Source organism: Pleurodeles waltl, chromosome 2_2 (assembly GCF_031143425.1).
Source record: "Pleurodeles waltl isolate 20211129_DDA chromosome 2_2, aPleWal1.hap1.20221129, whole genome shotgun sequence".
Lineage (NCBI taxonomy): Eukaryota > Metazoa > Chordata > Amphibia > Caudata > Salamandridae > Pleurodeles > Pleurodeles waltl.
In genome coordinates this window covers 338,968,346-338,985,157 of record NC_090439.1, presented here as the reverse complement: position 1 = coordinate 338,985,157, position 16,812 = coordinate 338,968,346, and the positions used below count along the sequence as shown (strand labels likewise).

The 16,812-nt window shown below is 41.7% G+C and overlaps 1 protein-coding gene across 33 annotated transcripts in view; it reads left to right on the top strand.

The window, feature by feature from the left end:
• EPB41L3 (erythrocyte membrane protein band 4.1 like 3) overlaps positions 1 to 16,812 on the top strand; it is an 826,134-nt gene that overhangs the window by 659,924 nt on the left and 149,398 nt on the right. For 19 of the 33 annotated variants that reach the window (XM_069219822.1, XM_069219839.1, XM_069219813.1 and 16 more), the window contains exons 14-15: positions 1,766 to 1,801; positions 2,521 to 2,703. In XM_069219822.1, the coding sequence (XP_069075923.1) occupies positions 1,766 to 1,801; positions 2,521 to 2,703 (219 nt within the window). Of the gene's footprint in view, positions 1 to 1,765; positions 1,802 to 1,971; positions 2,038 to 2,520; positions 2,704 to 16,812 lie in introns of all 33 variants that reach the window. The other 14 variants (XM_069219821.1, XM_069219810.1, XM_069219843.1 and 11 more) reach the window with 3 other exon arrangements.

Here is a 16,812-nt window from a genome sequence, read left to right as displayed (position 1 = left end):
TTTACCTCACCATAGGATAATGCTCAACCTTAATTTGCAAGCCATTTTTGATGTTACTTCCTTGTGTTAGGCGATCATACACATATCCGATTTGGCTCAGTTACAAGGAAATGTTTTTGATAGGTCACCAGACATCCAGAAGTACACGTAGCTTGATCTGTGTACCTTTACTTAGGATCAAAACATTAAAGCCCTCATTATGAGTTTGGTGGTCTTATGACTGCCAAACTCACAGTGGCGGTTGGACCGCTGCACTCCTGGCAGTCCAACTGGTAGATTACAACCCTGGCAGTCGGACTGCCAGGGGCCCTCCGCTACTGCCGGGATCACGAATCTCGATCGAGTGGCGGCAGTCAGAGTAGTTTCACCACCATGTAAAGGCTTTCCAAAAGCCAGTGTTGGGGCCCACTGAAGGGCCCCTGCACCTCCCATGGCATGAGTAGTGCAGGGGCTCCCCTGACAGCACTCTTGGAATGCGCGCTGTCTAAAGGTGCTGTTGTGTGACAGCTTTGGCCTCTGCTCCCTTAAGAGAGCCGAGGGCAATGCCATGGCACTGTTTCCACCGGGCTGACCAGCAGAAACGTTGTGATACGCTGTTTCCACCGGTCAGCCCGTGGAAACATCGTAATGTGCCTGGGGGGAGGCCACCGAGTTGATGACTGCCACCTCACCATTGCTTTGGCTGTCGGCTGGTCAGACTGCCAAAGTCGTAATGTGGCACTAACTGTCATCGAAGATCCAAGGCTGGTGTAAGGTCAGCCTCTATAGTCACTGTTTATTGTGATTTTATTTCCAGTATTAGTGGCAAATGTAAATATTTACAACAAGTTTGAGGCAAATTAAACCAAGTTTAACAAATTTGCAATGTCACTAAATTGACAGTTATTATTAACATCTGCTGCAACTGTTAAATAGAGGAAACCTAGTGATTCACTTATGTTCAAAAGCTATACACATAAGACACAGGGGTGCTGTTGGCTTACTGTCATGTGCAGTTTGCTTCTGCTTTCCCTTTACTCTGATACTTGGGTCTCTTCCTCTGGTCGCTACATGGCCCACACAAATACCGCTGGGCATGTGTCCCATCATTAGCATTAAAGGGACTTGTGTGTTTTTCAAATCAAAACCAGCACTCCTTGCAGTCCAACTGTTTAAAAGAGATGTATGCCTAGAGTGTGCAGTGTTTGGCCTGGAGTATCAATGGGGAGGGAAAAGGACAAGGAGACAAGCTAGATTAAAATCTCTTCCCTTTTAGAGGAGTAGAGATTGGTGGTGCGAATGGAGCAATCCGGCAACACTGTGACTGGGTTGATATTTTGGTTTTGGATTTGTTAACAAGGTATTTAAATATATATGTTCTGCTATCTCATAAACAGTTAATCTATTGCTCCAGGCAACACATTCAGCTTTGTGAGTCCTCCTTAGTGTTTTTTAATTGTATTGACATTTTTAATGTGGAAATATAGAAATGGTTTCTGCTTCTTCCATTTAGGTTGCCTAAATGTATTGACGGGCAATGCAACATATTAAGTATGTGGCAGGATGTATTGGAAGTGAGACGGGTATAGTCAGCATAATTATGCTTTATGACTTTTTGTCAGAGTGTAAGACACACTGGGTTTCTTTGTCTGCAAAGTTTCCAGTTTCACTTTTTATGTGGATGTACATACATCCGTTGCACCAAGAGCGCATAGTTCATCTCATGTGCAACTGGAATGCGTTGTGATGAGGTGTTTATTTCATATTTTTTTTCCTATGCTGCCAGTCGGATCAGGAGGAAGATACAGATGTGAAAACACAGGTACAGATTGGAGAAAGGGTTTGTGCAGCACATTGAACCTGAACTCTAGGTGTTTCTGGTGTTATCAGCACACGTCTTGGCAGTTACTGTGTAAAGTAATACATAGATCATTGTTGGTGTGTGCTACATTGTCTGTCCCTTACCTTTCCTCTTTTTTTCACTTTTTTCAGAGTAGTCTGATTAAGCGAATAAAGGGTGAAAATGTATATGTCAAACATAGTAATCTTATGTTAGAGGTTGGTATTGGCACATAGCAGTGCATGTACATGTGTGTTGATTTGCTGCTGGCAAACCCGTGGCCCTCCAGCTGATGCATGAAATGTGTTTCCCAACCTGCTTCTGAAAATGATCAGGAGGTATATTGTTTTAGCTTGTTATTCTTTTTTTATCTGTATATTTTAACAGATGTTCTCCCTTTGACTTTGTGTTTGAGTTGATTAATACTTTTGTTTGTGCACAAACCACTTTTTGTTTGATTAGTTCCAATGCACACACAGCAGATGTTTGCACATAGACCTCCTGTACACATGCCATTGGAATCCCCACATTTACACAGTGTTGTGTTAGTGCTGTGAACCCAGTTGCAGATACCTTTCCCCTACCAAGTATAACTTTACCTCTTTTTGACTAACCAGATGAAGAACTTTCATTGGAAAAAACTTTCATTTGTTTAAAAACTCATCAAAAACACATTTCTCCCCTCTGTGCCTGATATCTAGGAACTTGAAAAAACTCAAGAAGAGTTGTTGAAGCACCAAACGAATATAAGTGAGTTGAAGCGGACGTTCTTGGAAACCTCTGCTGACTCTACCAACGAGTGGGAGAAGAGACTGTCCACGTCACCAGTCCGGCTCGTAAGGCATGAGGACGCCCCGATGATTGAGCCACTTGTTCCTGATGAGGTAAGTGCAGTGGGGAGTGACTCCTCACCCTTTAATGTTTGTTTTTACCGTACCAATTATGAATGTGAGGAGCTGATTTTGTCCTCTGCACACAGAAATAAGAATGTGGAAGCTTCCCAGGTCTGCTTTGATATCAGATCTCCACATGAACATCTGGCCCATTTTTCTCGATTAGTGGATGGTATAATCTGTTGTAAGTAGTGCTTTGTGAATGCAATTGATCCGTGTAACATTTTGTGGAGCTAATAGGGAAGAGTGTTTATTTTTAAAATCTTTATTTTATCATTATTTAATAGTCACCTTTGTGCACCCAGTAGCACCCCAGTGTTATATATATATATATTAAGGCTCCATACGAAGAAAGAGCTCCAAGGCAATTCACCTAGAAAGATTGCAATAACGAAAGAAGAACAGTGACCTCAGAAGTTGTATTCTTGCAAGTTAATATTATGTTCAACATAATATTAAACTTATAGATCACACAAACAATTCCCCCTGTTAGGCCTATTTCTAGACAAAGGGCCTGATTATGACCTTGGCGGATGGGATACTCGGTCACAAACGTGACGGATATCCTGCCTGACGTTTTGCAAGTTCCATAGGATATACTGGAACTTGTAATTGTATTGTATTTATATTGTGCTTACTATCATTGACGAGGCGTCAAAGTGCTTTTTGGTGAGTAGCACGCTACTCTGAAACCCAAGAGGAATTAGTGGTGGATTAGTATAGGGAAATATGAGTACAGTATTTGTATTAGTATGAGTTAATTTGACCAGAGGATATGTGAGTTTGTTAGTTGGATTGACTAGAGTAATGGAAGGATAGATGAGGGGAGAATCCAGAAGTGTTAATTGTGAGTTTATAGTAATAGGATGAGGATGGGTATGAGTAAAGGAGAGATGGAGGAGGAAGGAGTCTGTTGAAAGGGGTTAGGAAGATCACATTAGCAGAAGGGATTTTGGATGAGTCAAAGGTGAGATAAATGAGGGAGAATTTAGTAGGGTTGTTTGGGAGATGATAGTAGTAAACTGAGGTGTGGGGTGAACCAGGACCGGTAGAGTAGGGAAGAACTTAGGCAGGGTTATTTTAGAGATCAAAGTAGTAGAATGGGTTTGGGATGAGTCAGAGTGGGAATGGAGGCTAGATTGATAGAGACATAGAGGGATGGGGAGTCATTTTTATTTAATTTATTTATTCATATTTATTTATTTTTGATTTATTTATTTAATTGTATTATTTTTATTTATTTTTTCTCTAGTACGGTAGGACTAGAGTAACAAATAAATAGACATGTAAATACATAGCAAAGGAATATATGGGCAAGGAATATAATAATGGATATAATAATATGAGAAGTAAAGTTGTATTGTATAAACACAGACTTTCAAGATTTGTAATATTTGAAGTTAATAAATAAGTGTACTTTCCTGGCATTCATTTATCTTTCCTCAATTTTTCAATAGAGAAATGCTTGCTATTAAATAGTTAAGAGAACATTTGCTCATGGTGATATAAAAAATAAAGCAGGGATTCATAGGTATCTAATATAACAATTTATCTAGGAGCTATACAATCACCTATGAACATGTTAAGCATTGAATAATATACACACATATATGTATATACACCACATATACACACATGCACACATATATATATATATATATATATATATATATACATATATATATATATATATATATATATATATATATATCAATGACAACAGTTCTACTTGAATCCGGCTTCATCCACCAAATGAGGCTGGTGCTGACCAAACGGTATTAAAAACAGGGGCCACAGGTACTGTTGTGATTGATTAAAAATTCCGTCTTCCGTCGACGTCTATTTATTTGAATCAGCATTCGGAATCAACGGGAACTGTTCTTTGTTTTTATGGTGCCTATATAACTAATGGGATTCGTAGGAACCTACCAATGTGATTGCGCTCCTCTCAAGAACAGTGGAGTCTGGAATGCCATGACGGCTTCCTTCCACACGTGTTTTTGAGTCAACACTGGTAAACGTATCCAAGTGTTTCTGGGAGTTGTGGCTCCTGGATGCGGTGACACAGCGTAGTACTGATGGAATTCCGCGTCCTGTTGACTTTGTGCACTTCGGATCACCGAGTTGACGGAGTCTTCACTGCCGACTGGATTTATATTATTTTGTGAGCTGTTTTGTGGAAATTCAGCATTTGGGAGATTTTGAGGTCCCCGTCGGCGAGTGGACCTAAGTGACACTGAGAGTTGTGGTTTCGAGGTTCAGTGAGATAACGCGGATAGCTTTCCACTTTTTTTAACTTTATACTTTATATAGAATACTGAGACATTTAAGCACATTACAAAGCACATTAAAGGAATATTTTGGCAAGTTAATGTGAAGAGGAGGTGGTGTGGGTGACAGGTGGGGTCGTGTTCTTTGGACGCGGTCCGTTCCTTGCCTGTTTACCTCCCCTATTACATTTTATTAAATTTTTCCTTCCTTTTTCTTTTGTTGGAAATACATGAAACAGCAGAGGTGTCACTGGACTTAATATAAGTTGTAGGGTGAAATGTGTTTTTTGCATCCTTTTTGAAGTTTAGTTTCTTCTGGAAGCATTTTGAGGAGATTTGTTTCAGGGCAGATGGAAAATATGAGTGGAACTCGCCAAAAACGTCTGGAAGCAGACAAGAGTCTTTTCAGTGAAGCAGATGAGTCATCTCCAGTCAATCTGGGAACCTTAACCCAAGGGGATGAGACTATGGGTATTATGATTAAGCAGCAATTGACACTTTATGAGAAATTATCCAAAAAAGAGATCAACAGATGTTGGGAAGTGATGTCATTAGAGAATTATATTAAAGTCGGGAGGGTCCCACGTGGTCTTAGGATTCTTATGACTATCGCATGTCTGAATCCCAACCCGAAACTTTTGTAGGAATGGTAAAAATTGATGATGGACACATGTAAGTCAGTGATGAAACGTTTGGAGAAGTATGCTTCCATGAAATAAGATCGAGTAATAGTAGAAATAGCTAAAATTAAGGAGATTTTGGATAAGCATCCTGAACAACAGGTAATAAGTAATTGTTTGAGTCAAATGGAGAAAAGATTGGAGAAATATGAGGAAGAAATAAAACAAAGGAAGAGACATAAATTTTAAGAGATAAGCAGGACTATGCCCAGGAAAGAATTTGGACTTTTGGGCGGAGATTTGATGATGCCATTAAGCAATACAAACAGGTGAGTTTATTGAGGAAACAGGAATTGGCAACATTGGAATCAAGTTCTGAGAATTATTCATCGGATTATAATATCTTGTAAGGATCTCTTCCTTTACATCATTGGACAAATATTGTTTTTTACAGAGAAATCAGACTACACATGACAGACCATCAAGAGAAAGAGGAGGAAACAATGTAAGAGAAAAAGGATATGAAGAGGCAATTGGAACAGCCAAAGAATCAATACCCAGAGGGAGATTGACAAGACATGGGAAGAGAAAATTAAGGTTGCGAGTTCCCTTACAGTGATTAACCTTTCTGAACATCAGCTAACTGCAGCAGAACAATCTTTATTGGAACTTGGGTTATTATTTTGTTCCACAGCTGACCTGGATTTCTGTAGAACTAGAATTGAATTATTCCTCTTTGTACGTAAACTAAAATTGAGAAAGCTATTTTTACAACAGGAAAATAAGTGAAGGCAGGCTGATTCTGTCTCTACCTCATATGTACCCGATTCTAAATTTAATAATCTATGTTTAAGTAAATGTGTATCCAATAAAGAATTAAGATTGAAATGCAGACACGTTGGGTGCGACTTCTTCTTGCTGTCTAAAAAGGGACTGAAAGATTTATATATATCTTGAAAAACTCCTGCTGTTCTTCCTGCGCTCGCATAGCTAGGTTGGTGCTCCATTATGGGCACAGGACCCATTCCAATATTCCACCAAACAAAGTTCAGACGCTGGCACTCCAGACAACTGAAATGTTTATTTAGACCAAAAAATCCTTGTCAAATTTCACATTTTCTAATTTAACATGCAAAAGCAGGGCAACGCGTTTCAGCCATCACGGTCTTCTTCAATAGCCCAAAAAGAAAAAATTCTAAATAACCATGGCCCCTCCTACCTTAGGTATATAACCCCTAACAAATCATAGACATAAAATACATTTTAAGATTTTTTTTGTTTGTTTTGTTTTGAAATTTACTCTTATTACCCTCAAGTAGATCCTACGATATATACAAAATATATTTACACATAACCAATCATATCAATCTTAACTCTACTTTAGCACTTTTTCCATTCAGTTATCAGATTGAAAACAAACATCATGACAATTCTCCTATTACTAGTAGGGTGGCCACATTTACAATGAAAATCATCATAACCCAATTAAATTAAATAAAGCCCTGAATGACTATTGACACCCATGAACCATCATCTCTCAAGTTGACTAACCAATATGTACAAAGAGTTCCTCGTCCTTATTTAAACCCCAAGGATGTCGACTGTTAAGCCGAATAATATACTCGGATTCCAGCTTTCTTAATTTCCTCTCTGTGTCGCCCCCACCAGGGGTACCCAGCACTCTGTCTATTCCAAAAAATGTCATTTTGTTTATCATTCCCGCATGTACCAAGTTGCAATGGCGAGCCACTGGGTAAGTTGCAGCAATGTAATTACTCTCCAGTGTTCCAGGATCCGTTTCTTTAGGCGAAAAATCGGACTACCCACATATTGTAGCCCACAGGGGCATACTATCACATAAATTGCAAAGTCTGAATTGCAACTAAGGATTTTTTTAATTCTCTTGTTTTTCCCTGTTGGTAACACATAGGCCCTCATTACAACTTTGGTTGTATCTGCTGTGCGACCGCCAATGCGGCTGCACTCCCACGGAGGCCATTAAGACATCCCCACTGGGCCGGGGGGCGGAAACCAACGTCCGATTGCATAGTCATTTTTATCACGTATAAATTTCCTCCTCTTTCTCAATTTAATTTCTTCTTCATATTTCTTGAGTCTTTCCTCCATTTCTTTAGAAAATTTCTTAATGTCATCTTGTGCCTCATGATTCTCTAATGCTGCCCTCAATTTACCAATTTCCTCACTGGTTTGTGTCAATTCTATGGCTGCATATTTTGATAGGAGCTCCATCATACTTTTACACGTAGCTGCCATTAATAGGGACCATTCTTCTAACAATTTGGGATGTGGGTTGATATGTATGGGAGTAATCAGTATTCTAAGACCACGTGGGACCCGACATACCTCAATATAGTTATTTAAAGAAATTACTTCCCAAATTCTATTTATTTCTTTTTTGCATAACCTCTCTAAATGCCATAATTGTTGCTTCAGGGGCCCAGTCCCCTGTGAGTCTCCATCTTTGCCCCCATATGTTAAGTGTGTGGAACTGGTGGCATTTTCATTAAATAAACTATGTGCCTCCACCATTCTCAGACATATTGCCTCATTAATTTTGGATACAATAATATGAGGATTCTTTCCACCACAAAGAGACTGCGAAATATCATGTATTAATCACAGACGGTCTGACTGCTAGTCTTGAAAATATTTCATCAGCATACCTCCATAGTCTATTTATGAAGGACTCGTGTATATCCTATGTTCTTTTACCTGCAGTGTCAGATCCTCAGTTTGACTGCTGGCATAGGTCTTGCTCGCTTCACGAACCGGGCACTTTCAAAAGAAACACTGCGTCGAAGGAGCTTGTATTAGTTGCTGAAATCCACAACTAATGCCTGTCCTTTATCCTATCACTCAATAAACAAACAAAGTTAATGTATCTTTGTTCACAAAGGACGGAGACAAAAGATTTTGCCGTTTGTCATTCAACTGCTGACATCGGTGTCACTTTGTACATGAAGCCAAAGGGAAAGATATCATTTGAATGTAAACCTGTCTCTGCATTTGCAGAGTTCACAGAGTTCACAATATTGTAACCGTGCCGTCGGCTTATACCTAATTACACAGGTCGGGTAAGTAAAGGAGAACTACAGCACACATACAGCTCATATTTGTTACTGAAATCCTCAATTAATGTCTGTCCCGTATTGTTTACACAGTGAGTTAAAAGTTAATATCTCCTTGTTCACAAACGGCGTGGAGAAAAGATTTTGGCCCTCATTACAACCCTGGCGGACAGGGGAGAAGTGGCGGTAATACCGGCAACAGACCGGCGGAAAAAAAATTGAATTATGACCATGGCGGTTACCGCCATGGTCACCTGCCACTCCTCCACTCCGACCGCCAGGGCGGTGATGACCACTGGGCTGGACTCTTCGGTCTCCAGCCTGGCGGCTGTCACCAGACCGCCGGCGGTATCAGTACCCTGCATACGGCCATGGATTTCGGATGGTTTGGAACCGCCACGAAATCCATGGCGGTAGGCACTATCAGTGCAAGGGAATTCCTTTCCTGGCACTGATAGGGGTCTCTCCCACCCCCCCCCAACCTGAGTCCTCCCCCCACACCCCCCCCCTCACCCCCTGCCACCCCCCAAAGGTGGCAGGACCCCCCTCCCCACCCCCACCCCAACATGCACATACACACATCCCCTCCCCACCCCCAACATGCACATACACACATCCCTACACGCACACATACAATACAATCACACCCACACACATACAAACAGACATGCACACAGACCGACCCTCACACATTTCCCATACACACAACACACTCCCCGCATGCATACACGCACTCACTCACCTCCTCTACATACTCATCCGCACACCCCCATGCACGCACACAACACCCCCCTCCCCTAATGGACGATCAACTTACCTTGTCCGTTGATCCTCCGGGAGGGGACGGGATCCATGGGGGCTGCTCCGCCGCCAGCACCCCGTCACCAGAACACCGCCACACCGAATCATGGGACGTGATTCGGTGGGCGGTGTTCTGATGACGGGGCGGTGGAGGTGGAGCAACCTCCACTTCCCTGCCGACCGCCAGTATGGCTGCTGGCGGCTCTCCGTCCGAAAAAGGACGGAGGGCTGCCAGCAGTCATAATACGCAACGCGGAAAACCGCCTGCACTGGCGGTCTTCAGCACGGCGTTCTTGAAAAAAGACCACCGAGGTCGAAATTAGGGCCTTTGTCTCTACCTCATATGTACCCGATTCTACATTTAATAAGCTATGTTTAAGTAAATGTGTATCCAATAAAGAATTAAGATTGAAATGCAGACATGTTGGGTGCAACTTCTTCTTGCTGTCTGAAAAGGGACTGAAAGGTTTATTTTATAATTATATATATACATATATATATATATATATATATATATATATATATATATATGTATATATATATATATATATGTATATATATATATATGTTCGATGGCATGTGTAGCTGCAGATACACATGCTGTGCACATCCCGCCATCTGGTGTTGGGCTCGGAGTGTTACAAGTTGTTTTTCTTCGAAGAAGTCTTTTCGAGTCACGAGACCGAGGGACTCCTCCCATTTCGACTCCATTGCGCATGGGCGTCGACTCCATCTTAGATTGTTTTTTTTCCGCCATCGGGTTCGGACGTGTTCCTTTTCGCTCCGTGTTTCTAGACGGAAAGTTAGTTAGAATCTCGGAAAAAACGTCGGTATTGTTTGCGTTCGGTATCGGGTTAGTTACAACAGATCGACACCGAATTTTGAAGAGCTCCGGTGGCCCTTCGGGGTTTTTTCGATCCCCCGTCGGGGCTGGTCGGCCCGGCCACGTGCGACTTCAAGGCTGATGGAACGGACCTCATTCCGCTTCTGTCCAAAATGCCATAACAAGTATCCGTATACGGATCAGCATCTGGTCTGTAACTTGTGCTTGTCCCCAGAGCACAAGGAAGATACTTGTGAGGCCTGTCGAGCGTTTCGGTCCACAAAGACGTTAAGAGACCGAAGAGCCAGAAGACTGCAGATGGCGTCGACGCCGACAGGACAAGAACTTTTCGAGGAGGAAGAGGAAGCTTTCTCTATCCAAGAGTCGGACTCGGAAGAGCTCGAGGCCGAAGAAATGCCAAAAACCGTGAGTAAGACGTCGAAACATAAGACTCACGAGAAGTCAACAAAAGCCCAGGGGACGCCACCGCCAACAGGCCATGGCTTAACCCAAAAAATAGGTGACAGAGCCAAGGCACCGAAAAAGGGCACGCTGGTGTCGAAGTCATCCAACTCCGGTCGAGATACCGCCACACAGCAATCTCGGACCCGAGACATCGGCTCTGAGAAATTTCGGCACCGTGACAGCGGCACCGAACAAATTCGGCACCGAGAAACCACCACGCCGAAAATTACAAAGGTTTCTTCGGAGCCTAAAAAGACGTCCGAAAAAGTTTCGGTTCCGAAACATCCAGCCTCGGAGCCGAAAACAGGTTCCTATACAGAGGAACAAGGATTGTCCTCCCAAATGCAAAAACATAGATTTGGAGAGGAACTTCAAGCTGTAGAGCCAGACTATACTCAAAGGAGGCTCCACATTCATCAAGACACAGGGAAGATAACCACTCTTCCCCCAATTAAAATAAAAAGAAAACTTGCCTTTCAAAAAAAGGACAAGGAGCCACAGGCAAAGGTGGCAAAGAAAACAACTCTACCACCATCAGTGCACACATCACCAGTAGCAACTCCTCCACTGATGCACTCCCCAACTCATACTGCCATGAGTCAAGATGATCCCGATGCATGGGACCTTTACGATGCTCCAGTATCGGACAATAGCCCAGACTCGTACCCTGCCAGGCTGTCCCCTCCTGAGGACAGTACATCTTACACACAGGTGATCGCAAGGGCAGCTGCTTTCCATAACGTCACCTTACATTCCGAACCAATTGAGGATGACTTTTTGTTTAACACGCTATCCTCCACTCATAGCCAATACCAAAGACTACCTATGCTCCCAGGAATGCTAAAACATTCAAAACAAATCTTTCAGGATCCTGTCAAAGGCCGAGCCATAACTCCAAGGGTGGAGAAAAAGTACAAGCCACCGCCAACAGATCCTGTTTATATTACAACCCAGTTAACACCAGACTCAGTAGTTGTCAGGGCAGCTCGTAAGAGAGCAAACTCTCATACCTCAGGGGACGCACCACCTCCAGACAAAGAGAGTCGCAAATTTGATGCTGCGGGCAAAAGGGTTGCAGCACAAGCAGCAAACCAATGGCGCATTGCCAATTCACAAGCACTTTTGGCAAGATATGATAGAGCTCACTGGGATGAGATGCAACATTTGATAGAACACTTACCCAAGGAGTTCCAAAAAAGAGCACAACAAGTGGTGGAAGAAGGACAAAGTATCTTTAATAATCAGATACGGTCTTCAATGGATGCAGCAGATACGGGTGCAAGGACAGTAAATACTGCAATAACAATAAGAAGGCACGCATGGCTGCGCACGTCAGGTTTCAAGCCGGAAATTCAACAAGCCATGCTAAATATGCCATTTAATGAACAGCAGTTGTTTGGGCTGGAAGTCGACACTGCTATAGATAAACTCAAGAAAGACACTGATACAGCAAAAGCCATGGGCGCACTCTACTCCCCGCAGAGCAGAGGCACATTTCGCAAAACACCTTTTAGTGGAGGGTTTCGAGGACAACCTACAGAAACCACAACATCACAAACAAGGCCCACTTACCAAAGCCAATATCAGCGGGGAAGTTTTCGGGGGCAATATAGAGGGGGACAATTCCAAAAAAATAGAGGAAAATTCCAAAGCCCCAAAAGTCCTCAAAATAAGCAGTGACTTACAAGTCACACATCCCCATCACATAACACCTGTGGGGGGAAGACTAAGCCAATTTTACAAACATTGGGAGGAGATAACAACAGATACTTGGGTACTAGCAATTATCCAGCATGGTTATTGCATAGAATTTCTCGAATTCCCTCCAACAGTCCCACCGAAAACACACAGTATGTCAAAACAACATATAAATCTTCTAGGATTAGAAGTTCAAGCATTGCTCCAAAAAGAGGCAATAGAATTAGTACTAAAACAAGAACTAAACACAGGAGTTTACTCACTGTACTTTCTGATACCCAAAAAAGACAAAACTCTAAGACCTATACTAGATCTCAGAATATTAAATACATACATCAAATCAGACCACTTTCACATGGTTACATTACAAGAAGTAATCCCACTGCTCAAACAACAAGACTACATGACAACACTGGATCTAAAGGATGCATATTTCCATATACCAATACATCCTTCACACAGAAAGTACCTAAGGTTTGTATTCCAAGGGATACATTACCAATTCAAAGTGTTGCCATTCGGAATAACAACTGCGCCAAGAGTTTTTACAAAATGTCTAGCAGTAGTAGCTGCACATATCAGAAGGCAGCAAATACACGTGTTCCCGTACCTAGACGATTGGTTAATCAAAAACAACACACAAATACAGTGTTCACAACACACAAATTATGTCATAGAAACCCTACACAAACTAGGCTTCTCAATCAATTACTCAAAGTCACACCTTCTGCCGTGTCAAACACAGCAATACCTAGGAGCAACAATCAACACAGTAAAAGGAATTGCCACTCCAAGTCCACAAAGAGTCCAAACATTCCACAATGTAATACAAGCCATGTATCCAAACCAAAAGATACAGGTCAAATTAGTAATGAAACTCCTAGGCATGATGTCCTCATGCATAGCCATTATCCCAAACGCAAGGTTGCACATGCGGCCCTTACAACAGTGCCTAGCATCACAGTGGTCACAGGCACAGGGTCAACTTCTAGATCTGGTGTTGATAGACCGCCAAACATACATCTCGCTTCAATGGTGGAACAGTATAAATTTAAACCAAGGGCGGCCTTTTCAAGACCCAGTGCCACAATACGTAATAACGACAGATGCATCCATGACAGGGTGGGGAGCACACCTCAATCAGCACAGCATCCAAGGACAATGGGACATTCAGCAAAGACAGTTTCATATAAACCACTTAGAACTGTTAGCTGTGTTTCTAGCGCTCAAAGCATTTCAACCCATAATAACCCATAAATACACTCTTGTCAAAACAGACAACATGACAACAATGTATTACCTCAACAAACAGGGAGGAACACACTCGACACAGTTGTGTCTCCTAACACAAAAAAAATGGCATTGGGCGATTCACAACCACATTCGCCTAATAGCACAATTTATTCCAGGGATTCAGAATCAGTTAGCAGACAATCTCTCGGGATCACCAACAGATCCACGAATGGGAAATTCACCCCCAAATACTGAACACTTACTTCAGAATGTGGGGAACGCCACAAATAGATCTATTTGCAACAAAAGAAAACTAAAAATGCCAAAACTTCGCATCCAGGTACCCACAACATCAGTCTCAGGGCAATGCACTATGGATGAACTGGTCAGGGATATTTGCGTACGCTTTTCCCCCTCTCCCACTTCTTCCATATCTAGTAAACAAGTTGAGTCAAAACAAACTCAAACTCATACTAATAGCACCAACATGGGCAAGGCAACCTTGGTACACAACACTACTAGACCTATCAGTAGTACCTCATGTCAAACTGCCAAACAGACCAGATCTGTTAACACAACACAAACAACAGATCAGACATCCAAATCCAGCATCGCTGAATCTAGCAATTTGGCTCCTGAAATCCTAGAATTCGGGCACTTAGACCTCACACAGGAATGTATGGAGGTCATAAAACAAGCTAGAAAACCTACCACTAGACACTGCTATGCAAATAAGTGGAAAAGATTTGTTTATTACTGCCATAATAATCAAATTCAACCTTTACACGCATCTGCAAAAGAAATAGTAGGATACTTACTACATTTGCAAAAATCTAAACTAGCTTTCTCTTCCATTAAAATACATCTTACGGCAATTTCAGCTTACCTGCAAATTACGCACTCAACTTCATTGTTTAGGATACCAGTCATAAAAGTGTTTATGGAAGGAGAATTATACCACCAAGAACACCACCAGTTCCTTCATGGAACCTCAACATTGTCTTAACACGACTCATGGGTCCACCTTTTGAGCCCATGCAATCTTGTGAAATGCAATACTTAACGTGGAAAGTAGCATTTTTAATTGCCATCACATCTCTAAGAAGAGTGAGTGAAATTCAAGCATTTACCATTCAAGAACCATTTATTCAAATACACAAGAATAAAGTTGTTCTACGGACCAATCCTAAATTTTTACCAAAAGTAATCTCACTGTTCCACTTGAATCAAACGGTAGAATTACCAGTGTTCTTCCCACAGCCAGATTCTGTAGCTGAAAGAGCACTACATACATTAGACATCAAAAGAGCACTAATGTACTACATTGACAGAACAAAACTAATTCGAAAGACAAAACAACTATTTATCGCCTTTCAAAAACCTCATACAGGAAATCCAATTTCAAAACAAGGCATTGCTAGATGGATAGTTAAGTGCATTCAAACCTGCTATCTTAAAGCTAAAATAGAACTGCCTATTACACCAAAGGCACACTCAACCAGAAAGAAGGGTGCTACCATGGCCTTTCTAGGAAATATTCCAATGAACGAAATATGTAAGGCAGCGACATGGTCTACGCCTCATACATTTACCAAGCACTACTGTGTAGATGTGTTAACTGCACAACAAGCAACAGTAGGTCAAGCTGTACTAAGAACATTATTTCAAACTACTTCAACTCCTACAGGCTGAACCACCGCTTTTGGGGAGATAACTGCTTACTAGTCTATGCACAGCATGTGTATCTGCAGCTACACATGCCATCGAACGGAAAATGTCACTTACCCAGTGTACATCCGTTCGTGGCATTAGTCGCTGCAGATTCACATGCGCCCACCCGCCTCCCCGGGAGCCTGTAGCCGTTTAGAAGTAGATCTTAAACATTTGTACATTTGTAAATATAGTACTTGAAACTTCATTATGTACATACGCATTCACTTCATTGCATGGGCACTATTACTAGCATACACAACTCCTACCTCACCCTCAGCGTGGAAAACAATCTAAGATGGAGTCGACGCCCATGCGCAATGGAGTCGAAATGGGAGGAGTCCCTTGGTCTCGTGACTCGAAAAGACTTCTTCGAAGAAAAACAACTTGTAACACTCCGAGCCCAACACCAGATGGCGGGATGTGCACAGCATGTGAATCTGCAGCGACTAATGCCACGAACAGATGTACACTGGGTAAATGACATTTCCCATATATTGTGAGCAAATATACATTTGTTAAACAGGCTTAAAGAGTATGTATATAATTTATTATTATGAAATAGTAACTACATATTTCTTAAAGAACTGTACATATCTAGAATATTCACATAATCAGATTATAAATATTTATTAGACATATGCAGTCGATTGCTGTTTGGATATGGTGGTTATCAAGGAAAAAGCCAAATCTTGAGTAGGCATCTGAAGACAAGATAGTTATCCGTGGAGCTTATATTTGGGGTTAACAAAATCCATAGTTTGGCTGCTTGAACAGAGAAGGATGTACCACCTATTGTCATTTTCTTGGATGGTGTTGTTTTAAGGAGGTGTGCCAATCGTGAGCAGAGTTTTCTTTGTTAAATGTATTTGATTATTTTGTTTCTTTGTGAAAAGTGGTCCTGTTCCATGTATAGTCTTGTGGGTGATACAAAGCAGCTTGAATGTGGATCTTCTGGCAACCGGTAACCAGTATAATGCTTTCAAGGCAGGGGAGATGTGGGCTTGTGGCTTTGCATGTAATAGTAGCCTGGCAGCTGAGTTCTGAATACGTTGTAGTTTTTTCATAATAGATAGAGATGATGCATGGTAGAGGCCATTGGCATAATCGAGTTTAGATATTACAAGAGAGATAGTAGCCTGCACATTGTGTGGAATTCCAAAGTGGAGGAAGGTGCGTTGCAGATTCTTCAAGGTGATGAAGCTTGATCGTGCTAATTTGTCCACTTTGGCATTGATTGTTAGCTTGGAGTCCTTGGTAATTCCAAGGTTTTTAACTACTGTTTCCAGTCGCCACATGTGAGTATTTACATTTTGGAAGCATTCAGTTTGAGATGGCTCCAAGTCATCCACTGATCAACAGCTCTGAGGCAACTGAAGATTTGTGAGCTT